Source organism: Schistocerca americana, chromosome 7 (genome assembly GCF_021461395.2).
Source record: "Schistocerca americana isolate TAMUIC-IGC-003095 chromosome 7, iqSchAmer2.1, whole genome shotgun sequence".
Taxonomy (NCBI): Eukaryota; Metazoa; Arthropoda; class Insecta; order Orthoptera; family Acrididae; genus Schistocerca; species Schistocerca americana.
Window position 1 is genome coordinate 444049070 of NC_060125.1, and position 25314 is coordinate 444074383.

At 45.0% G+C, this 25314-nt stretch overlaps 1 protein-coding gene across 1 annotated transcript in view; it reads left to right on the plus strand.

The window, feature by feature from the left end:
- LOC124622396 (endochitinase-like) overlaps positions 1-25314 on the plus strand; it is a 101440-nt gene that overhangs the window by 59820 nt on the left and 16306 nt on the right. The window contains exons 5-7 of the mRNA XM_047148085.1: positions 5571-5793; positions 15896-16019; positions 16112-16285. Of these exons, the coding sequence (XP_047004041.1) occupies positions 5571-5793; positions 15896-16019; positions 16112-16285 (521 nt within the window). The remainder of the gene's footprint in view (positions 1-5570; positions 5794-15895; positions 16020-16111; positions 16286-25314) is intronic.

Genomic DNA, 25314 nt, shown 5'->3' on the forward strand with positions numbered 1-25314 from the left:
ACGCGCTGTAACGGTCGTGAGCGTTAGTTACCTTTGAGACTGGATGTGGTAAGTTGGTGTTAGTCAAGAATGCCTATAAGGCCACAAAGATGCCTCTGAGTTTGAACGAGGGCGTGTAATAGGGCTATCAGAAGCAGGATATACCCACTGCATTATTGCAGAAAGACTTGGGAGGAGTGTACCCACTAGAGAGCTGCAACGCTCAATGTTTGACCGGTCACGGCCCGCCTGTTGACGGGGAGACCGAGCCGCTCGTGTCCGGCCCCACACGACTCGACTCGGTCACGTACTCGCCCCATGTCTGTTGTCCGGATTCCGGACACGCGGATAACCGAGCATGACCGGTCACCGCTGACATCTCACCTCGCCTCGCCCCGGCTCGCTGCACTGTACTGTACGAATCCAACGCCACTCTCTCTCTCTCTCTCTCTCTCTCACACACACACACACACACACACACACACACACACACACACACACACACAATGTATTTACCTCTGTCTCTCTCTCTCTTTTAATACAAAAGTAACGTTTCCAAGAACGGGTACGCAACACAGCTAAATTCATAGAGCACTTTCTTTTATAATATTTACTCCCGTCTTCTTAACGTCCGGGAATTTTGTTGTAAATAAAACATTGTTCACAAGTAACCAATCTGTGTTAACGTAATGTGTTGTCAGCGTCAAATAGTGCACCTGATTATGCGAATCAGTCCACATATCAACTGTCGCAGCACATGTTTTATTAATAACTTACGCAATAACAGAAGGTATTTGTGCTGTTTCATATTGCATCAGCTTGTTCTTTGGCATGTCTGCTTATAGTAGAGGGATGTGGCATGACATCTGCCACGTTAACGTCTCCATAATGCGCACCTAGGTGTATTAATTCTAGGCCTAGTTCTCTGAAACCTTCACCGGAAACAGCATTAAAAGGTTTCATATCTTTAGCACACATTGCAACACACTTTGCTGTAACACTATTTTTTATTACTGCCTGTATGCCTGAAGGAGCTGTATCTTTGTGAGGTTTCTAGCAACTGTGTTTCTTTAAATGAGTAGTTCCCGACTGGAAACACAATAATGCGAAGCAGTTTATGCACGATACGTACCCAGTAGACGCACTGTTTTCGTCTACAACCAACAAACATGTGCTCCATACTTGGCTTTTTAGACCTTCCCGTTTCTTCAATGTGTAAACATTGGTTTCAATCTTACGTGTTACTGCACTGGCTTCCTCGCGGTGCATGATTACAGAGAGAGAGACACACTACAAATGAGAAGCCCGTACTGGCTGCAGTCTCACACGGATAATGACACGTGTAATATGTTTGAAGTAGCGTGCTACGTATTCGGTCACGGCTTCTATGCTCGGTCACTAGAACTAGTGCGGGCAGCCTATCCAGTTATGGTGTGCTCGTCCCATCTCGTATTTTGTGCTCGCTTACTCGGTCATGCAGGACTCTAGTACCCACTGTACATGGTTGCCGGTAGCGCAGGTCGCAAGAGCGCACGGTCGCAAGGTAACCGGGCTCCGGGCGACTACGTGGCACCACCGAGAGGGAAGACCATCGTGTTCGGCGTACGCCTCTGGCGCATCGTACTGCATCTGGAGCAGCTACTAAAAGACCAGTGACACAACGAACTGTTTCAGATCGTTTACTTCAAGGACTGCTCCGAGCCAGACGCTCTGTAGCGTGCATTCCACTGAACTCAAACCACTGCCATTTGCGATTTCAATGGCGTCAAGCGAGAGATAATTGGAGAGCAGGGTGGAGGTCTGTTGTGTTTTATGTTGAAAGCTGGTTCTGCCTCGGTACCAGTGATCGCTATGTGTTGGTTAGGAGGAGGCCAGGCAAGGGCCTGCAGCCAACCTGTTTCTGCGCTAGTCATACTGGACATATATCTGAAATTATGGTTTGGAGTGCAGTTTCGTCTGACACCAGGAGCATTCTCGTGATTATGCCACGCAACCTGACTGCAAATTTGTACATCAGTCTGGTGATTAGACCTGTTGTTCTGCCATTCATGAACAGCATTCCATGGGGTGTTTTCCAACGCTCTGTCACATACCGTTGTGGACATGTTACCTTGACCTGCTCTATTACCAGATCTGTCTCCAGCCGCGCATGATTAGACCTGTTGTTCTGCCACTCATTAACAGCATTCCATGGGGTGTTTTCCAACGCTCTGTCACATACCGTTGTGGACATGTTACCTTGACCTGCTCTATTACCAGATCTGTCTCCAGTCGCGCATGATTAGACCTGTTGTTCTGCCATTCATGAACAGCATTCCATGGGGTGTTTTCCAACGCTCTGTCACATACCGTTGTGGACATGTTACCTTGACCTGCTCTATTACCAGATCTGTCTCCAGCCGCGCATGATTAGACCTGTTGTTCTGCCACTCATTAACAGCATTCCATGGGGTGTTTTCCAACGCTCTGTCACATACCGTTGTGGACATGTTACCTTGACCTGCTCTATTACCAGATCTGTCTCCAGTCGCGCATGATTAGACCTGTTGTTCTGCCATTCATGAACAGCATTCCATGGGGTGTTTTCCAACGCTCTGTCACATACCGTTGTGGACATGTTACCTTGACCTGCTCTATTACCAGATCTGTCTCCAGCCGCGCATGATTAGACCTGTTGTTCTGCCACTCATTAACAGCATTCCATGGGGTGTTTTCCAACGCTCTGTCACATACCGTTGTGGACATGTTACCTTGACCTGCTCTATTACCAGATCTGTCTCCAGTCGCGCATGATTAGACCTGTTGTTCTGCCATTCATGAACAGCATTCCATGGGGTGTTTTCCAACGCTCTGTCACATACCGTTGTGGACATGTTACCTTGACCTGCTCTATTACCAGATCTGTCTCCAGTCGCGCATGATTAGACCTGTTGTTCTGCCATTCATGAACAGCATTCCATGGGGTGTTTTCCAACGCTCTGTCACATACCGTTGTGGACATGTTACCTTGACCTGCTCTATTACCAGATCTGTCTCCAGTCGCGCATGATTAGACCTGTTGTTCTGCCATTCATGAACAGCATTCCATGGGGTGTTTTCCAACGCTCTGTCACATACCGTTGTGGACATGTTACCTTGACCTGCTCTATTACCAGATCTGTCTCCAGTCGCGCATGTATGGGGCATCATCGGACGAAAACTCCAGCGTCATCCACAAACGGTATTAACCGTCTCTGTATTTACCGACCAAGTGCTCAGGTGTGGAACTCCATCCCAAACTGACATTCAGCACCTGTACTACAGCACAACGCATGCTCGTTTGCATGTTTGCAGTCAACGTTCTGGCGTTTACATCGGTTATTAATGCACCAGCATTTCACATTTGCAATGGCTTATATTGCACCTACATTAACTTGTGGTCTTACAATGCAATCACTAAATACACTTATGCTCATAAATTAAGGATAATTGCAGAATGTGGTGCCACACAACGTGGCTCTACACAAAACTGGCGCTAATAGCATAGGCACATAGGGAACACACATGACACAGATCTGTAAGTCCACGGTATTGGTGATAAGTTGAGAAAACCGTCCCGAAACACATGTGTTACAAAAAAATGGCTCTGAGCACTATGGGACTCAACTGCTGTGGTCATAAGTCCCCTAGAACTTAGAACTACTTAAACCTAACTAACCTAAGGACATCACACACATCCATGCCCGAGGCAGGATTCGAACCTGCGACCGTAGCGGTCGTGCGGTTCCAGACTGTAGCGCCTTTAACCGCTCGGCCACTCCGGCCGGCCACACATGTGTTACAAAACGCCACTGTTTACTGCGCATGTACCCCGACATCAATATGGGATATGATCACCATGCACACGTACACAGGTCGCACAACGGGTTGGCATACTCTGGATCAGGTGGTCGAACAGCTGCTGGGGTATAGCCTCCCATTCTTGCACCAGTGCCTATCAGAGCTCCTGAAGTGTCGTGGTCCTTTGAAGACGTGCAGCGATACGTCGACCGAGAGCATCCCAGACGTGCTCGATGGAGTTTAGGTTTGGAGAACAGGCAGGCCACTCCATTCGCCTGATACTTCTGTTTAAAGGTACTCCTCCACGATGGCAGCTCGGTGGGGTCGTGCGTTATCATCCATCAGGGGGAAGGTGGGACCCACTTCACCCCTGAAAAGGCAGACATACTGGTGCAAAATGACGTCCCGATATACCTGACCTGTTACAGTTCCTCTGTCAAAGACATGCAGGGGTGTACGTGTGCCAATGACAATCGCACCCCACACCATCAAACCACGACCTCCATACAGGTCCCTTTCAATACATTAAGGGGTTGGTATCTGGTTGCTGATTCACGCCAGATGAAAATCCCGTGATAATCACTGTTCATACTATACCGTGAACATAACCTGGGACCACTGTTCCAATGACTATGTACTGTGTTCTTGACAACAGGGTTTACGGGCTCTCCTGTGACCAGGGGTCAGTGGAATGCACCTTGCAGCTCTCCGGGCGAATAAACCATGTCTGTTCAGTCGTCTGTAGACTGTGTGTTGGGAGAGAACTGTTCCAGCGGCTGCAGTAAGGTACCGAGCAAGACTACCTGCAGTACTCCGTGGCCGTTTGCGGGCACTGATGGTGAGATATCGGTCTTCCTGTGGCGTTGTACACGGTGCACGTCCCGTACCGTAGCGCCTGGATACGTTTCATGTCTGCTGGAATCGTTGCCATAATCCTGAGGTCACGCTTTGTGGCACTGAGGGCCCGTGCTACGACCTGCTGTATTTGACCAGCCTCCAGTCTAATATTGTACCTAACGTCATCAATATGTGTTCTTTGAGTCATTTTCAATACATAGTCACCATTCGCACGTCTGAAAACGTCTGCACACTTACTCGCTGCACCGTACTCTGACATGCACCAACACACCTCTGCGTAAGTGGACTGCTGCCAGCGCCACCCGCGCGACGACCGCATGTCAAATGCACCTGACACGTTCCACATCATTACGAAGTGTCGTATTCATGATCTATGGAACGAATACTAATCTAATCTAATCTAATATGCACGTCGGGAATTAACAGACTTTGAACGCGGAATTTTAGTTAGAGCTAGACACATGGGAGATTCCGTCCTGAAAGGAAGCGCAGCAAGTCTTACGAGACGTCGGCAATTTAGTTGCTTTAGTGTTTTATAATGCATGGCCTAATAGCCAAAATGATTTTATTCAAAACAAAATGGCCATATTTGCATACGTTTTACGGAGTGTAGCCACGTATGGAAGTGAAACATGGACGATAAATAGCTTGGACAAGAAGAGAATAGAAGCTTTCGAAATGTGGTGCTACACAAGAATGTGTAAACCTACAAATCGCCCACCAGAGCGTTGTTTCACCATGTGTCAGCATTATCCTTAATTTATGAGCATGAGTGTATATTGCCTAGACAAATGTATTCCCGAAGTTACGTTACTCCACATCAGTTAGTTTTTGATGGTGCGATTTTTTTCCTGTCACTGTATTTCGACGAATCTACGCCGTTCAGATTTTGAGATGAACGCGTGTTGTTTCAGCTTTCCTGCACAGGTACGGCTTCGACGGCTTCGACGTGGACTGGGAGTACCCGGGCAATGCGCCACGAGGAGGAGTGCCAGAGGACAAAGACGACTTCCTGTGCTTCATGCAGGAGCTGCGGGCCGCCTTCGACGCGGAGGGTCTGGGCTGGGAGCTGACCATGGCGGTGCCACTCACAGAGGACAAACTCCGCGATGGCTTCCACGTGCCGCAGCTCTGCAGGTTCTCTTACCCTCTTCTGCTTTCAGCCTTAGTACCTCGCTGGCCATCAAAACTGCAGCGCCATGAAGGTGGCACGCAACAAACGTCAAACTGGCATGTGGCGTACTACTTGCTTCGAAATGCAAACGATCAGCATTTCAACACACCCTTACTAACTAGACACTCGTAACGCCATCGAGCCGGCCGCTGTGGCCGAGGAGTTCTAGGCACTTCTTTGGGCATGGATGTGTGTGATGTCCTTAGGTTAGTTAGGTTCAAGTAATTCTAAGTCTAGGAGAATGATGACCTCAGATGTTAAGTCCCATGGTGCTTAGAGCCATTTGAACCATTTCGAACGTCGTCGACACTGCCTGTGTATGGCAAGATTACGCAGCTGTTTTCTCATTCAGCAATAGCATTTCAGTATCAGACGATTTGGTTGTGCTTCTTGTAAGAAGGTGAAATATCGGTCAGCATATGTCACAAGCCGACAGAGGCAATTGGGTTCTCGCGACTTTCGTGCGAGTATACACTGAGATGACAGAAGTCATGGGATACCGATATGCACAAACACAGATGGGAGCAGTATCGCGTACACGAGCAACAAAAGGGCAGTGCATTGATGGATCTGTCATTTGTACTCAACTGATTCCTGTGGAAAGGTTTTCGACGTGATTATGGAAAATCATTAAGTGGTTCTCTGCAAATGGGCTATCATTAAATTTTGACAAAACATAGTATATACTGTTCCACACAGTAAATGGAATGATCCCATTAATAAATATAGACTTCGATCAGAAATCGGTAGCTAAGGTAGAATATTCAAAATTTCTAGGTGTGTGCATTGATGAGGGGTTGAACTGGAAAAAACACACTGAGGATCTGCTGAAACGTTTGAGTTCAGCTACTTATGCTATTAGGGTCATTGCAAATTTTGCGATATACATCTGAGTAAATTAGCTTACCACGCCTATTTTCATTCTCTGCTTTCGTATGACATCATATTCTGGGGTAATTCATCATTGAGTAAAAGAGTGTTCATTGCACAAAAGCGTGTAATCAGAATAATTGCTGGAGCTCATCCAAGATCATCCTGCAGACACTTATTTAAAGAGCTGGAAATCTTCACTGTAGCCTCACAATATATATATATATATTCACTTATTAAATTTGTTATTAACAATCCGAACGAATTCAAAAGTAATAGCAGTGTACATGGCTACAACACTAGGAGAAAGGATGATCTTCACTACTCAAGGTTAAATCTAACTTTGACTCAGAATGGGGTAAATTATGCTGCCACAAGTCTTTGGTCACTTACCTAATAGCATCAAAAGTCTGACTGATAGACATATAGCATTTAAAAGGAAATTAAAAGAATTTATTAATGGCAACTCCAAGGAAATTAAAAGAATTTATTAATGGCAACTCCTTCTACTCATTCGATGAGTTTTTGGATATACCGGTAGTAAGTGGGTAATTTCCCAACCTCCACAAAATATACAAATATATATTGAGTGTCATGTAATATTTTGTCTAATGTAATATCTTGTATAGACACCTTTTATTAACCTGACACGTTCCACATCATTACGAAGTGTCGTATTCATGATCTATGGAACGAATACTAATCTAATCTAATCTAATCTGCACGTCGGGAATTAACAGACTTTGAACGCGGAATTTTAGTAAGAGCTAGACGCATGGGACATTCCGTCCTGAAAGGAAGCGCAGCAAGTCTTACGAAACGTCGGCAATTTAGTTGCTTTAGTGTTTTATAATGCATGGCCTAATAGCCAAAATGATTTTATTCAAAACAAAATGGCCATATTTGCATACGTTTTACGGAGTTAGCCACGTATGGAAGTGAAACATGGACGATAAATAGCTTGGACAAGAAGAGAATAGAAGCTTTCGAAATGTGGTGCTACACAAGAATGCTGAAAATTAGATGGGTAGATCACATAACTAATGAGGATGTATTGAATAGAATTGGGGAGAAGAGAAATTTGGGGCACAACTTGACTAGAAGAAGGGATCGTTTGGTAGGACATATTTTGAGGCATCAATTTAGCACTGGAGGGCCGCGTGGAGGGTAAAAATCGTAGAGGGAGACCAAGAGATGAATACACTAACCAGATTCAGAAGGATGTAGGCTGCAGTAGGTACTGGGAGATGACGAAGCTTGCACAGGATAGAGTAGCATGGAGAGCTGCATCGAACCAGTCTGAGGACTGAAGACCACAACAACAACAATACGTTTTACGCACAAACAAAATAAATTATCTTTTATTGGAAGACCTCGTTACGAATAGTTCATAGTGCAGCATGAGCTCTCTGAGGGAGTGCTTCGTTTCACTGATCCATCACACATGGTATACCGTGATTTTCATTGGACAACTGATAGCAACTAAAAAGTGCATTTTCATTCGTAATTACTAACAAATTATCTCAGAAGAAGATTGTAATGCCAAAAACTAATGTCTTGCACAAAACGAAAGTGCATGAATGCATCAACTATTATTTTTACAAAAGAATACAAGGTGTATAACTTTGCTTCCGCCGTTTGCCGATAGGTGGCGACAACGGTAAGGAGCGGTCGAAAGAAACAGTTCGTAGACGTCAGTCAGTTAGCTCGGACCTCGGTCAACATAGTCTCATTCAAACATTAGTCGGTTTGTGTCTGCATCATAAAGTTGTTCTTGATTGAAAATGTCAGTTTACGAGCCTAATTCTCGTCATTTGCGGGAGGTGTTACTGTTTTGTTTCAATATGAAGAAAACAGCGGCTGAGTCTCATCGAATGCTCTCAAGTACGTATGGTAAGGACGCTATTAGTGAAGGAACGTGTCGTGAGTGGTTTCAACGCATCAAGAACGGTGATTTTTAACGCCGTAGACCGGCATAGTGGTGGAAGAGAGAATGTTTTCGAAGATGCAGAATTGGAGACATTGCTGAGTGACGACTCGCGTCAAACTGGAGATGAATTGGCACGATTAGTGGGAGCGACACAACAAGCCGTTTCAAAACGTGTCAGGGCTATGGGCATGATTCAGAAAGAAGGAACTTGGGTCCCGTGTGAGCTGATGCCAAAAGACGTTGAATGGCGTTTGTGTGTTTGTGAACAGTGGCTTCAGAGGCAAAAGCGGAAGGGATTTCTGCATCGCATTGTGACCTGGGACGAAAACTCGGCTCATTACGATAACCCTAAACGCAAAAAATCATGGGGATATCCCGGCCATGCTTCCACGTCGAAAGCCAAACCGAATATTCAAGGCCCCAAGATCATGTTCTGCATTTGGTGGGACCAGCCCGGCGTCGTGTACTATGTGGTGTTAAAACAAAGTGAAACAATCACAGGTGCTCGTTATCGAATGCAATTAATGCGTTTGAGCAGAGCATTAAAAGACAAACGGCCGCAATACAGCGAGAGACACGAAAAAGTGATTTTGCAGCACGACAACGCTCGACCCCACGTTGCAAAAGAGGTCAAAACGTACTTGGAAACGTTAAAATGGGACGTCCTGCCCCACCCGCCGTATTCTCCAGACATTGCTCCCTCTATCACCTATTTAGATCAATGGCGCAATGCTGACCAACATTTCCGATCTCGTGAAGAAGTCACAAATTGGATCAATTCGTGGATCGCTTCAAAAGATGAACAATTTTTTCGACGCGGGATTCGTACACTGCCCGAAAGATGGGAAAAAGTAGTAGCCAGCGATGGAAAATACTTTGAATGATACATGTGTAACCAATTTGTTTCATTAAAGCCTCAAATGTTAGCGAAAAATGGCGGGAGCAAAGTTGTACACCTTGTATTTCACAGGAACGAGTTGTTTTTAGTTCTAAATGTCATCCAATAGCCTTCATGTATCAAATCCATTCCAATCAAATAATGTAAATCGTGATTCCAAACCAAAGCAATTGGTATTCTGCACTGTCATTAAGCCCACCGGGCTAAATACAAGGGGCCTTCAATAAGTAATGCAATACATATTTTTCCCCCATCAGTTTCCGCTGCAAAATGCGGAATTTGTCGTGGGATATAGTGGAATATCCCAGATTCAGCCCATATAGTTTCATTAAGTTCAGATAGAGGGCGGCGCTTATATAACCTTCCATCTACATCTACATCTACATATATACTCCGCTAGCCACCAAGCAGTGTGTGGCGGAGGGCACAATTCGTGCCAAAGTCATATTTCCCCCTCCCTCTGTTCCACTCGCTGATCGCGCAAACGAAAAACGACTGTCTGAACGCCTAAGTACCAGCTCTAATTTCCCTTATCTTTGAATTTTGATTTGAAAGTTGGCGGTAATAATATATGCTCTAAATCCTCGGCGAAGATCGGATTTCGGAATTTAGTGAGCAGCCCCTTCCGTTTAGCGCGTCGCTTATTTGCAAGTGTATCACACTTCAAACTTTCTATGAGATTTGTAACGCTCTCGCGATGGTTAAATGTACCAATTACGAATCTTGTTGCTCTTCTTTGGACCTTCTCAATCTTTTGAATGAGACCCGACTGGTAAGTGTCCCATACAGACGAACAATACTCTAAGACTGGACGAACTAACGTACTGTAAGCAATTTCCTTTGCTGAAGGACTTGCATCGCTTCAGGATTCTACCAATAAACCGCAATCTAGAGTTCGTCTTGCCCGTTACTTGTTTAAACTGATCATTCCATTTGAGATCATTTCGCATAGTCACACCCAGATACTTGACGGATGTTACCGCTTCCAAAGACTGGGCATTTATTTTGAACTCGTACATTAATGGGGATTTTCGCCTTTTTGTAACCAGTAGGCTACACTTACTAATATTGAGAGATAACTGCTAGTCATTAGACCACGCATTTATTTTCTGCAAATCCTCATTGATTTGTTCACAACTTTCGTGTGATACTATTTTCCTGTAGACTACAGCATCATCGGCAAACAGTCTAATGCCGCTGTCGATACCATCAACCAGATCGTTTATGTGGAGCGTAAAAAGCAGTGGACCTATTACGCTGCCCTGGGGCACACCTGATGTTACGCTTGTTTCTGTTGAAGTCACCCCATTCAGAACGACATATTGCTCTCTGTCTGTTAGAAAACTTTCTATCCAACCGCATATGTCATCGGATAGACCGCAAGCGCGAACTTTTTGGAGCAAGCGACAGTGCGGAACTGAGTCGAACGCCTTTCGAAAGTCTAGAAAATGTGCGATCAACCTAGGTGCCGGTATCTAGAGCCTGTTGTATATCATGCACAAAGAGGACCAGCTGTGCCTCGCATGACCGCTATTTCCTAAAACCGTGCTGGTTTCTGCAGATGAGCTTCTCAGAGTCTAGAAAGGTCTTTACGTCTGAACACAAAATATGTTCCATGATTCTACAACAAATGGCCTCTGTAACAGAGGTGCGTTCCAAGCAGAGCTGTTATTGAGTTTCTTCTGGCGACAAACAAGAGCATCGCACTTGCAGACTGTCTACGATGACCTGGCACTGAACAAAAACACGGTGAGTCGTTGGGCGAGGCGTCTGTCACCATCGCGGAAAGGTCGCGCAAACCCATCCGATCTTCTGTATGCCGGGCGGCCGCACACAGCTGCAATTCCTGCAGTGTTGGAACATGCGAACACTCTCATTCGAGGTGACCGTCGGATCACAATCAAACATATTGCTGCATAACTGTGCTTCTGTTGGTTCTGCTGACACACTCGTCCACCAGTTGGGGCACTAAAGGTGTGCGCCGGTTGGATTCCTCGCCGCCTAACAGAAGACCATCAAGAGCAAGCAAGGACCATATGTGCGGAATTGCTTGCTCGTTGTGACGTTCATAGTGACAATTTTTCTGGAATTTCGTCACAGGTGATGAAACATGGGTTAATGAGTTCGAAGCGGAAACGAAACGGCACTCCATGCATTGGTACCACATCACCTCTCCTCTGAAGAAAAATTTCAAAGTCGCACCCTCAGTTGGTCAAGTCATGGCGACGGTGTTCTGGGACTCTGAAGGAGCTATTCTGTTTGATGTCTTCCCTCATGGTGCAACGATCAAGTCTGAAGTGTATTGTGTTACCCTCAGGAAACTGAAACCTAGTTGGACTGTTCTTCCTCATCCACCCTACAGCCCAGATGTTGCGCCTTCCAACTTCCATCTATTTAGCCCAATGAATGGTTCACTCCACGGGAAGCGGTATGTGGACGATGGGCAGGTTACTTACACAGCAGGACGTCGACTAGTAGAATGCTACAATGAGGGCATACATGTTCTCCCAGAAACTTGTCCTAAGGCCGTCACATTGAATGAAGCTTTCGTTGATAAAAAGGGTTTTTTTAGCCAAAAGAGTGGGTAGTAACATGGTTTACAGCAATTCTGAATAAAAACAGCCCGCTTTAAGAAAAAAAATGTTGCATTACTTATTGGACGCCTCTCGTATCAGTTGTTCCTTCAAAGAGTACACTTATCGTTTTGGAAGACTGTGCATCAGGATCGGGCACAGCTTACAAAACTGCACGCGTGCACGATGTAATGCGTGTGCGCGGGTCGAGCATTGGCCCGTCTCGGTTTTGCTCGTCATTCTCGGAAATAGCCGGTAAAACGCGACATTTCACTACAATTGCGGGCGGCACGACATTTTTAAGGTTGGCAGAATCGTGGTGTCAGCACTGTTTACCCATCGCTATTTGTGATATAAAGAAAGCTGATAGGTCCTGTAGCTGTTCGCACAAAAAAGAGGCAGTCTAGTGAACTATCGTCACAATATCTACTATGCAGTCTCGTGATCGACTGCAGCGCTATCTCAACCAGTTGCCTAGCGAACATTGTAGTGTAGATATAGAGTTGCCTATCTCCCAAATTGCTATTGCTTTTAGTGGCACATGATCCTGCACCTCTTAAATGTACCTAACAATGCAGAAACTAGACAGCAGCTGAATAGATGCGTGGTGTGTGGCCCGAAGATTACGCAGGGCGGCGAGTGTATTGAATGCTCAGTGAGGAATTTGACCAGAGTGTGTGAAAGGTCCAGTCCAGGGTGGAGGGGTTTTGTGATGTTTTGAGCTAATTCATTCAGGTTACCGTGAACATGAACTAGAATGTTTATTTCAAGATTGCAGTGACCTAGTGTTATTCTTTCTCCTAGATCTTTACCGAGCGAGGTGCCGCAGTGGTTAGCATATTGGACTCGCATTTGGGAAGATGACGTGTCTAACCCGCATCCGACCATCTTGGTTTAAGTTTTCCATGATTTCCCTAAATCGCTTCAGGCAAATGCCGGGATCGTTGCTATAAAAGGGCACGACCGACTTCCTTCCCCATCCTTCCCTAATCCGATGGGACCGATGACCTCGCTGTTTGGTACCCTCCCACGAGTCAACCAACTAATCCCCTACATCTTTACGATGAGTATGCCGTGAACACTCCCGTCCTCAAAGACGGAAACAGATGTTTTCATAGCGCTGCCCAGACACGCTGGATTGACCCTCTCAGTCACCCAAATCAAACATCTATTGGCTCTATAAATCAGCCAGTCTTCATCCCACAGAAAGTGTCAGACTATTTGGAACTATAGGAGAAGTGTAGCGATCAACATCCCTGCGATTTTGTAGCTATACGAGATACAATCACCAATGATTGGCTTCAGATGGATATGGCATGCGTGGCGAAATTTGTGGAAACTGCTCCTTCCCAGACTAAGAACTTAAGCAAGCCTGATGACGGTGTATTACTGCATTAACTCGGTGCTTCTGGGGGGCGACTAATTATTTGTTGTTTTGGTTCATTTACTCATCAGTGTAGATTGATCGGACCAAAGGGAGTTGGGACTCTAGTATTGTCAGATACCTCGTATCCTGGCGCTATAAATTCGCAACTCACTCAAGCAATTCCCTGGGTATTGCCTTTCTCTACCTGTGGTTATTAATCAGGTTAGGATTTTTAGCTGCAAATTTCAGATGAAAAAAAGAAGGGAAGAGGTACTAAAATAAGGTAAAAAAGGACAAAAGGTGCTGATTTACTCAATCAATTCAACAAATTCTCTTTCTCCTATTCTAGTTTATTGAGATCATCTCTCATTAGAACAAGGAATAAAAAACGAAGCTGTTGTACTTCAAGACATTAAGCATCACTGCATTTTTAAAACGAAATCTGATTCTTTTAGGAGATGGAATGTCTTTGTAGATGCTAAAGGTACTTTAGGCACACACACACACACACACACACACACACACACACACACACACACACAAGTTAGTGGGGCGAGGCTTTGTATTCACTCGCAATGGCAACTCCACAGATGAGGCAGTTCCCTCAATATCAGGATTTTTCTGAGGCCTGGACGCAAGTTCGTCTTCGGTAAAACCATCTAACTGCCCCCTCACGGAAGCAAAAATTTTCCATCGTTTTTGCTTTTCAAGACCTCCTAATGGTTTAATAGCAGCACTCAGTTATTTGTAGCTATGAATGCAAAATAGTGCTACCTGCAAATTACATATTTGTTTCAATAGCAGATGTCTCTGTGGATTGCAGATTACACCTGCATCGTCTGGATCCAAAGAAAGCACAAACTTTTTAATCTTGCCAAATTCTCAAACAGCGTTGCAGCACACTCAGTCCCAGCTCCCCAGCGAGTAATGACCGTGAAAACTGCAATGGGCAAACCAGTGATATCCTCACAACCAATTACATGACTCGGAGCTTTCAGTAGAGTCTTCTTCAGGGTAGAGATGAATTGTTCTGCGATGTCGTGTTGAATTTACAAACCCTGTGAAGGGCATGGACCAATCACGTACATGCTTCAATTTAGGAGATCAGGCTTCAGTTGAGTAACAGCTGAAACCATGTGTAGGGCCTGATGCGTAACCACCAGACGAACTTATACACTTTCGATACCAACAGCCCACAGTTTTTGACGGAAGTCCGTGACTGACTGCATTACTGTACTGGCAGCTCGCACATTTTTAACAACACGGGCTTAATTTTGTCCCCAGCCAAGGGGAAATCTAAAATTTTCAAAACCTGTAGTTTCATAGAGTCTATGGTTTCATCCAGACTGATTCTCGCATCGCAGCCAGACACTTTCTCCTTGACTCTTTCTACGGTTTTTGGTAAACGGACTCCATTAAGTTTTTTTTCTTTTTTACGGAACTCTCACCGAGCTTTGACATTTTTGAAAAAATCCCTTGGAGGCTGGATGGTTTCTCTTATTGAGTGGTAGTCCTCTGTGCTGCACACAAATAAATGATGAATTCCTTCAAATTTTGGATTTTTGAAGAGCACTATTCAGATGCATTTCGTAATAAAGGTTCGTGTGATTTGTTTGTTTGAAGAGTGTCGTTCTTTCGATGTTCAGAGCTGGATGCGATCCCGCTGGTGTTTTTCACGTAAAAAAATTCCAGAATCGCAAATAGTTCACCGCATAATAGTTCCATCTATTTCTATGGAATCTTGTTTGAATTCATGAGCCAGAATTTAAAAAAAAGAAATCGGAACCGATAAAATGGAAAAACCTAGTAATACACTCACTTAGTAACAGATATCCATTCACGAACCGCACGCAACTCATTCTGATGAAGTTAAAAGGATGGAATGAAGTGCACTCATCGTCATTTGTAGTGTTTCGGGCTATTAACGTTGACGTAGATACAGTTACTTTCCATTGTTGCGGGTGTGCCTTTACTGAAATGGGTAGGCTTACTTTTCGCATTTCACTGCAAGCTGAGGAGGCGTTAATTGGAAGTTAAACATTTTATACTGGTTCTAACCCGCGTACAAATGCGTCTGAAGTCGCAAGTCGTTTCTCTCATAAATAATAAAATGTGTTCAAGAAGTTACAGTAAAACAAAAATGGGAAAAGAAAGGGATTATGGATATGGTTGGTGGAAAAAAGGGATGAAAGTCCCAAATAAGCGGAAAAGGGGAAACTAGAGGCAAAATTTCTAGTGTGATGTATTTCCGAAGAGCTTTCATTTACCCTAAGAAAGAAGGTGCGCACCTAAAAATTCTAGCCCTACCCTGGTTATTATGTTTCTTTAATATAGAAATGGGGCTGGAGGAATTCGAGAAATATTCAGTTAGATTATGCTGTAAAGTTACACATGCCAAAATACAAACTTCTTGTCTCTTCCTTTATAGCATTGTGGACGCAGTCCACGTCATGGCTTACGACTTACGTGGGGAGTGGGACCACTTTGCTGACGTCCACAGTCCTCTTTATCGGAGGCCCCACGACACGGGAGCTTACGCCAAAATAAACACGGTAAGAGAGTACTTCTTGTTCGCTATCATTTGTGCTTTCGTTCTTCGCTCTTGCGAAGCCCTGGGTGTACTGGATGTGTGGATAACTTGCAGCACGATGGCTTACTTCTGTGGGAGCAACTGGGCTGCCCTGCAGACAAGCTGGTTGTTGGGGTGCCATTCTACGGCCACGCCTACAAACTGTGTGCCAACGTCACCGACTACTCTCCCGGCGCTTGCATCGTTCCGTGCACCAGAAATGACGTCTGTGGAATGAGCTATTACCAGGTAATTTTCACTACCTTCCATATTTCACTCTACGTCATCTTAATGCGTTACCAGAACTGATTAGAAACTAGCGACGTCACTGTGAGACGCAAGCATCGGGTTTTCCACATCCGGGATCAGTGCTACCCTCCGTGGCCCACGGGCTGTTTCACTGTCGGCAGCCCAAATTAATCCTACACAGTTTTTCGCGGCCATTGTACAGGGTGGACTAATAAAACTGGCCGAGAAAGTGTTTTCAGTAAGACTGACGCGAGACTGACCTTTGTTAATGAACACGACAGAAGATAAAAATGACCTCTGTTGACGTCGATGAGGCACTGTGCTCATTTCACCAAACTGAGATGCGCCTGAGGAATAGCAGCAATAGCAAAATGGTTCAAATGGTTCTGGGCACTATGGGATTTAACTTCGGAAGTCTTCAGTCCCCTAGAACTTAGAACTACTTAAACCTAACTAACCTAAGGACAACACACACATCCATGTCCGAGGCAGGATTCGAACCTGCGACCCTAGCGGTCGCGCGATTCCAGACTGTAGCGCCTAGAACCGCTCCGCCACTCCGGCCGGCCAGCAATAGCATTTTCAGTATTCTGTTGTTGTTCTTCCAGTATGTGAGTGGTATTTGAGTACTGCTGACCCTTCAATTTGCGTCCCACAGGTAAAAATCACAAAAGGGGGAGGCAGCGGGAGGGGGGATAGCCAGCGATCGAGGTGGCCAGGAGATTGCACATTACACTGAAAAATTATCGCTGAAAAACCGGGTTTCGGTTACATCGGTTTTTTCAACGCCAGTTTAGCCTGAGTGTGAAAATCGCTCAAAATAGCCGGTATCTGATATAACTGATTTTCGGTTTTTTTATTCTTATTATTTCCTACAATAAACGTTGAAATCGAACAAAGATTAAAATTTTTGACTCTTTCAGTTACACGATGCATAGGCAAATAAAAGAAGACCATTTGCTGATTTTCTCGAAAAGTGAGATGGGTTAAATAGCACAAAAAATCACCAGTATTCTCCTATTGATTTTAATGTTTTGAAACTCTACTCAAAAATCATTTGCAGTCGAAGATCATACCACCATTTGGCATTACAAACAGTCAGTGCTAAAAGGTGAAAACTACGGTTGAAGAACTGTATTTTTCATTCATGATACAATGTTGGCTTTCACGGCCAGTATTGTCTTCACTTAAAACTTCCGGGCTGATAGGCCGTGATCGATGTGTAAATTATACAGGGCGTTTCAAAAAGAAAGAGCAGATTTCAAACATTTATTTCTCAAAAACTACAAATGATAGAAACACAATTCCAACGGTCCTTCACTCAATATGAGTACCAAATGTTACACAACAAATATCAAAACTGTACCTCAATATGAGCACCATTTGTTACACGACAAATATCAAACCGGTATCTCATTTCTTGCCACACACGACGCAACTGGTCTTTAGTTACCGAATTCACGGCCGCAACAATTCGATGTCGTACCTCTTGAAGAGTAGCGGGCATAGGTGGGACATAAACACAGTCCTTTATGTACCCCCACAAATAAAAATCGCAGGGAGTAAGGTCTGGTGACCTGGGAGGCCACAGACGATGACATTGATCTTGTGCTCCTGCTCTTCCAATCCACCGTCCTGGAATGGTGTTATTTAGGTAACTGCAGTTTGTACGGCTTCATGTGCAGACGCTTACTCAGAACGCGCCATACCGTTGTTTTAGACATGTTTAGTTCGTGACTTGCCCGTGTCGTGGATTTTCTAGGGCTCCTTTCGTAAGCTGCACGGACACGCTCGACATTTTCATCCGATGTGCGTGGACGACCCGTGCTTTTTCGCTTGCAGATGCAACCATCTTCTACGAATCTGTGATGCCACTCATAAATTTGCTTATGACGAGGCGGCTGTTTGTTGAATTGACGGCGGAATGCACGTTGCACACCAACAATGGACTCTAACTTTGCAAATTGCAGCACACAAAATGATCGTTCCTGTGGTGTCGTCGCCATTTTCCTACAAACAAACGCCAGCGCCACTGCGGATTTGCATGGAACTTCTGCGCGGACCATTGAAAAACTTTGAACCTTTCTCTGACAAGAAACGTTTGAATTGTGTTTCTATCATTTGTAGTTTTTGAGAAATAAATGTTTGAAATCTGCTCTTTCTTTTTGAAACGCCCTGTATCTACTGCCTATATAACCAGCGCTTCCTCGAGTTCTCTTTGCAGTTCGCCTCTTTACCTCCAGGATGTCTCCCGCAGTCGGAGACGAAACGTCGGGGGAGGGTTTTACACACCGACCACGGCCTATCAGCCCGGAAGTTTTGAGTGAAGCGCGTATTTTTCGTGTGACTTTCTCCGTTTTCAATGGCTTCAAGTAAATACAGGCATTCTACGTAGTTATAGGCATCAGATCAGCTACTTCCTATTTTTATTGCAAACCATGAATGAAATGTTAAGCTTTAAGTGTTCTCCTTATCAGATGTCGCAATTTAGTTTTTGCTCGTCCCGTTCTTAATCTTTTAAAGGAAATGGAGCATTGAACTTCATTGGTACCGCACTTCGTAAAATACTTGAGACTCAGCAGTACAATTATCTCCCAACGTTGATAGGCCAGATCGGGCAAGTCTTGCGCACTACATGTAAATTCGTACCATCCAACAGGCAATGCCACATGGCAACTGGTCCAGTACTATACCAACTCTTATGCCGTATGTTTGTAGTTTGTTTCTGTCGCCATTGTTATTAAAATAGCACTGATCGCTTTGCCCATTTTCCACAATAACGCAATATTTCAAAGCTATGGAAATTTTAGGAATAAAAATTACACTTTTTTAAAATGATTTATTTAAAATCCGAAAATTTTAACACTGGTGCTCTGGCTAATTGATATTTCGGTTTATTTACCTGGTTATTAGTAAAAAATTTAAAAAACGCCTATTACAGCCGAGACCAAACAAATACCGGAAAATGCCGGTTATTCAGAACTAAAATACCGGTATCCGTTTTCATCTGTCGGTTTTTCCCATCCCTAAATTGCACTGCCTCATCTGATTGTCCTCCCCTCACCGAACACCTCTTGCATGTGTGACAACATTGTCAAGGCGATGTCAGCCGTTGCCCAGTCTTGCTGTAAATATCCATACAGTCGTTTATGACTTTTTAGTGGATCCACATATGGGTTAAACAGGTTTTAGACACACCAGTCGGCATTAACATTTTGGTGAAAGAATCATGTTACAATATGAACACCACACACTGCACACCAAACGTCAGTCTTGAGATTATGCAACGGCTCTTCAAAGTACTGATGGGTATTTTATGATGCATAACGGTGCATGTTTTGTGAGACCATATACATTGACAGACTGAACCAGGCCTCATCTGAAGAAATGAAAACCTAAGGATAGCCGAGCGGTTCTAGGCGCTTCAGTCTGGAACAGCGCGACCGTTACGGTCGCAGGTTCGAATCCTGCTTCGGGCATGGATGTGCGTGATGTCTTTAGGTTAGTTAGGTTTAAGTAGTTCTAAGTTCTAGGGGACTGATGACCTCAGATGTTAAGTACCATAGTGCTCAGAGCCATTTGAACCATTTTGAACCTAAGGATACAAATTCCCCATTCCACTTCAGTCAGAAGCTTAAGCACGAAAGTCCGTCTGAACGCTTTAATTCATGCACAACAGTAAATTAGTAACATATAGATCAGTCTTTTTATTACATTTCGACTAGACGATGTTTTAATTTCCAGTTGCACATATAAACAGCGCTTAGATTTCGTCGGACTTTGTTCAAGGCTTCCTGCACTCTAGCTACGTTCTCCAGTGCTCGAAATCTGACAAATAGGTTTCGGGCTCTATCTGTGGCTGGCGAAGTCCCTGGGCCAGATGCAGCCCTGTTCCAGAGGAAGCCCCTCAGCCTGCAAGGTCTGCTCACTCACAAGGTTTACTGGAAATTGGGAGCTCCAACATTAAGCGCTTGGGGATATGGCTGCCAAGGAGGGGAAGGAAATCAGTGAGCACTCTGTGTGCATACCGGGAGGAAGGAGGTGTCATTCCACATGGAGAGGGAGCTTCCAGATGCCGTGAAGAGCACAGGGTGCAGCAAACTGCGGATAGTGGTTTATGTTAGTAGTAACCATTGGTACTGCTGTGGATCTGAAGAGATTCTCTCCAGTTTCGAGTGGCTAGCTGAAGTGTAAGGACTGCCAATCTTACTTGCGAGACGGATTCGAAGCTCACCAATTGAAGCATTATCGGCGGAACCAACTGTGGTCCTTTTGTACAGAGCCGAGTGGCGGGTCTGAATCATAGGCTCAGGCAGTTCTGCGACAGTGTAGGTTACAGATTCCTTGACCTGCGCCATTGGGTGGTGTGTTTCTGGGTTCCACTTAATAGGAAGCAGCTGCACAGGCAGCAGGGGATCTGGGCGATTTTTTAGGTCAGAGGGTCTCGGGAAACTACTGACGGGGCGTCAGTGTAAATGGGTGCAGGGCAAAAATACGAAGGTAGATCTGGCAACAATTATTATTGTAGTTGTAAACTGTCTTGGCTGTGTTGGAAAGAACCAGAGTTCCAAGCGCTAATAGAAGGCACTGAAGCTCACATTGTTACAAGTATGGAAAGCTTGCTAAAGCCAGAAGTAACTTCAGCCGAAAACTTTTTCAAAGGACCTAACCATGATCAGGAAGGATAGACTAAATACAGTTGGTGGTGGAGGGAGATATATACCACATAAATTAATAAGAGATGATGCTGATCTCCCAAGGGACGCAAAATGGGTCAGGCAAATATTGCAGAAGCATCGAAAAAAGCATGCCAAATTTAAAAGAACTCAAAATCCCCAAGATTATCTAAGTTTTGCAGAAGCTCGAAATTCAGTGCGAACTTCAAGGCGAGGCGCTTTTAATGATTTCCACAACGAAACTCTGCCTCAAAATGTGTCATAAAACCCAAAAATATTCTGGTCATATGTAAAGTACACCAGCGGCAAGATACAGTCATTACCTTCACTGTACGATAAAATAAGAATATTCTACACTCCTGGAAATGGAAAAAAGAACACATTGACACCGGTGTGTCAGACCCACCATACTTGCTCCGGACACTGCTAGAGGGCTGTACAAGCAATGATCACACGCACGGCACAGCGGACACACCAGGAACCGCGGTGTTGGCCGTCGAATGGCGCTAGCTACGCAGCATTTGTGCACCGCCGCCGTCAGTGTCAGCCAGTTTGCCGTGGCATACGGAGCTCCATCGCAGTCTTTAACACTGGTAGCATGCCGCGACAGCGTGGACGTGAACCGTATGTGCAGTTGACGGACTTGGAGCGAGGGCGTATAGTGGGCATGCGGGAGGCCGATTTGCTCAACACGTGGGGCGTGAGGTCTCCACAGCACATCGATGTTGTCGCCAGTGGTCGGCGGAAGGTGCACGTGCCCGTCGACCTGGGACCAGACCGCAGCGACGCACGGATGCACGCCAAGACCGTAGGATCCTACGCAGTGCCGTAGGGGACCGCACCGCCACTTCCCAGCAAATTAGGGACACTGTTGCTCCTGGGGTATCGGCGAGGACCATTCGCAACCGTCTCCATGAAGCTGGGCTACGGTCCCGCACACCGTTAGGCCGTCTTCCGCTCACGCCCCAACATCGTGCAGCCCGCCTCCAGTGGTGTCGCGACAGGCGTGAATGGAGGGACGAATGGAGACGTGTCGTCTTCAGCGATGAGAGTCGCTTCTGCCTTGGTGCCAATGATGGTCGTATGCGTGTTTGGCGCCGTGCAGGTGAGCGCCACAATCAGGACTGCATACGACCGAGGCACAGAGGGCCAACACCCGGCATCATGGTGTGGGGAGCGATCTCCTACACTGGCCGTACACCACTGGTGATCGTCGAGGGGACACTGAATAGTGCACGGTACATCCAAACCGTCATCGAACCCATCGTTCTACCATTCCTAGACCGGCATAGGAACTTGCTGTTCCAATAGGACAATGCACGTCCGCATGTATCCCGTGCCACCCAACGTGCTCTAGAAGGTGTAAGTCAACTACCCTGGCCAGCAAGATCTCCGGATCTGTCCCCCATTGAGCATGTTTGGGACTGGATGAAGCGTCGTCTCACGCGGTCTGCACGTCCAGCACGAACGCTGGTCCAACTGAGGCGCCAGGTGGAAATGGCATGGCAAGCCGTTCCACAGGACTACATCCAGCATCTCTACGATCGTCTCCATGGGAGAATAGCAGCCTGCATTGCTGCGAAAGGTGGATATACACTGTACTAGTGCCGACATTGTGCATGCTCTGTTGCCTGTGTCTATGTGCCTGTGGTTCTGTCAGTGTGATCATGTGATGTATCTGACCCCAGGAATGTGTCAATAAAGTTTCCCCTTCCTGGGACAATGAATTCACGGTGTTCTTATTTCAATTTCCAGGAGTGTATTATTTGCTTCTGTGAACGCGAACGCGTTATGCAGGTCTTGGAGTCACTCACGTCCACCTAGAAAGTTTTTTGAGGTTAACGAAGGCGATGTTGGCCTGATGTACTCTGCGATGCCCTTTAGCTACACTGTCTAATGGATCGTCCTAAGAAATACCAAATTAAGATCAGCCTAAAGATGCCTAAATAAGGCGAAACGCGTAGTTGATAAATAAAAAAACTAAAATTGCAACCAAGCCTGTTGTTAACTAGTACTATTAAACACTGGTTTGCTGAGTCATGCCACAGATGGATCGGAAAATTTTCTATAATCTGAAAGGTGTACTGTCACACAAATACCCAAGAAAGGAAAAAGGATAATCCGCTGAATTACAGACTCATATCACTAACGTAGATTTGCAGTAGGATTTTGAAACATATACTGTTTTCGAACATTATGAATTACCTCGAAAAAACTATTCATTGGCAAATAGTCAACACTGATTCACAAAATAGCAATCTTTGCTATCGACAGGGGATGTGAAGTTGATTCCATGTCTTTAGATATCCAGAAGGCTTTCCACACCATCTCTTACAAGCGTCTTGTAGTAAAATTGCGTGCCTGTGGACTATCGCCTCAATTGTGTGATTGGATTCGCAATTTCCTCTCAAAAAGATCACAGTTCGTAGTAAGTGATGGAAAGTTATTGAGTACAACAGACATAATATCTGGCGTTCTCCAAGGAAGTGTTATCGGCCCTCTGCTGTTCCTGGTCTAATTTAATGCCATAGAAGACAATCTGACCTGCTCTCATAGATTATTTTCAGTTATACAGTCGTTTACCGTCTTGTAAAGTCAGCAGATGATCAAAACGAAAATTGCTCAAGTCACACCAATACCCAAAAAGGGAAGTAGGGGTAATCCATCGAATTACAGGCCCATATCACTAACGTCGATTTGCAGTAGGGTTTTGGAACATATACTGAATACGAACATTACGAAGTACCTCGAAGATAACGATTTATTGACACGTAGTTAGCACTGATTCAGAAAATATCGTTCTTGCAAAACACAAGTAGCTCTTCATACTCATGAAGTAATGAGTGATATCGACAGGGGATGTCAAATTGATTCCATATTTTTAGATTTCCAGAAGGCTTTGACACCGTTGCTCACAAGCGTCTTCTAACCAAACTTCGTACCTATGGAATATCGCCTCAGTTGTGCGGTTGGATTCGTGATTTCCTGTCAGAAAGGTCACAGTTCGTAGTAATAGACGGAAAGTCAACGATTAAAACAAATAATAATGGTTCAAATGGCTCCGAGCACTATGGGAGCGGTCGCGCGGTTCCAGACTGTAGCGCCTAGAACCGCTCGGCCACTAAGGCCGGCAACAAATAATATCCGGCGTTCCCCAAGGAAGTGTTATAGGCCCTCTATTGTTCCTGATCTATATTAACGACATAGGAGACAATCTCAGTAACCGTCTTAGATTGTTTCCAGGTGATACTGTCATTTACCGTCTTGTAAAGTCATCAGATGACCAAAACGAATTGCAAAATGATTTAGATATCTGTGTGGTACGAAAAGTGGCAGTTGAACCTGAATAAAGAAACGTGCGAAGTTATTCACATGAGTACTAAAAGAAATCCACTGAATTTCGATTACGCGATAAGTCACAGAAATCTGAAGGCTGTAAATTCAACTAAATACTTAGGGACTACAATTACAAATACCCTACATTGGAACGATCACATAGATAATGTTGTGGGTAGAGCCAACCAAAGACTGCGATTCATTGGCAGAACACTTAGAAGGTGCAACAGTTCTACTAAAGAGACTGCTTACGCCACGCTTGTCCGCTCTATTCTGGAGTATTGCTGCGCAGTGTGGGATCCGCATCAGATGGGCTTGACAGACTACATCGAAAAAGTACAAAGAAGGGCAGCTCGTTTTGTATTATCGCGAAGTAGGGGAGATAGTGCCACGAACATGATACGTAAATTGGAGTGGCTATCATTAAGACAAAGGCGTTTTACGTTGCGACGGGATCTTCTCATGAAATTTCAATCACCAGTTTTCTCCTCCTATTGCGAAAACATTCTGTTGCCACCCACTTACATAGGGAGAATAGATCATGATAAAATAAGAGAAATCGGGGCACGCACAGAAAAACTTAAGTGCTCGTTTTTCCCACGCGCCGTTCGAGAGTGGAAGAAGGGTTCAGTGCCAGGCACTGTATTATGAATAGCAGAGTAATGACGTAGATGTATATATAGAAAACCAGTTGCAAATTAAGTTAGAGGAGATACATGTACATTGCAAAGAGTGGCAATTGACACTAAATAAGGAAACGTGTGAAGTCATCTATATGTGTCCTAAAAGTAGGGTTGCCTTCCATCAAGATACATCGAGAACGTCAGTGTTATGGACCTTCTAGTCCCGAAATACCAACAAGACCCAATTTTGTGCCGATATCACAAAATACTGTTACGAGCTTGACTCAAGTACTGAAGTAACGCCATCTGTTAGCTCATCATGTAAGTGCAGCCTCAGGTCTTCTCACAGATGGCATAACATGTTGCGTATCCTGTTCGACGCTGCAAGCACCTT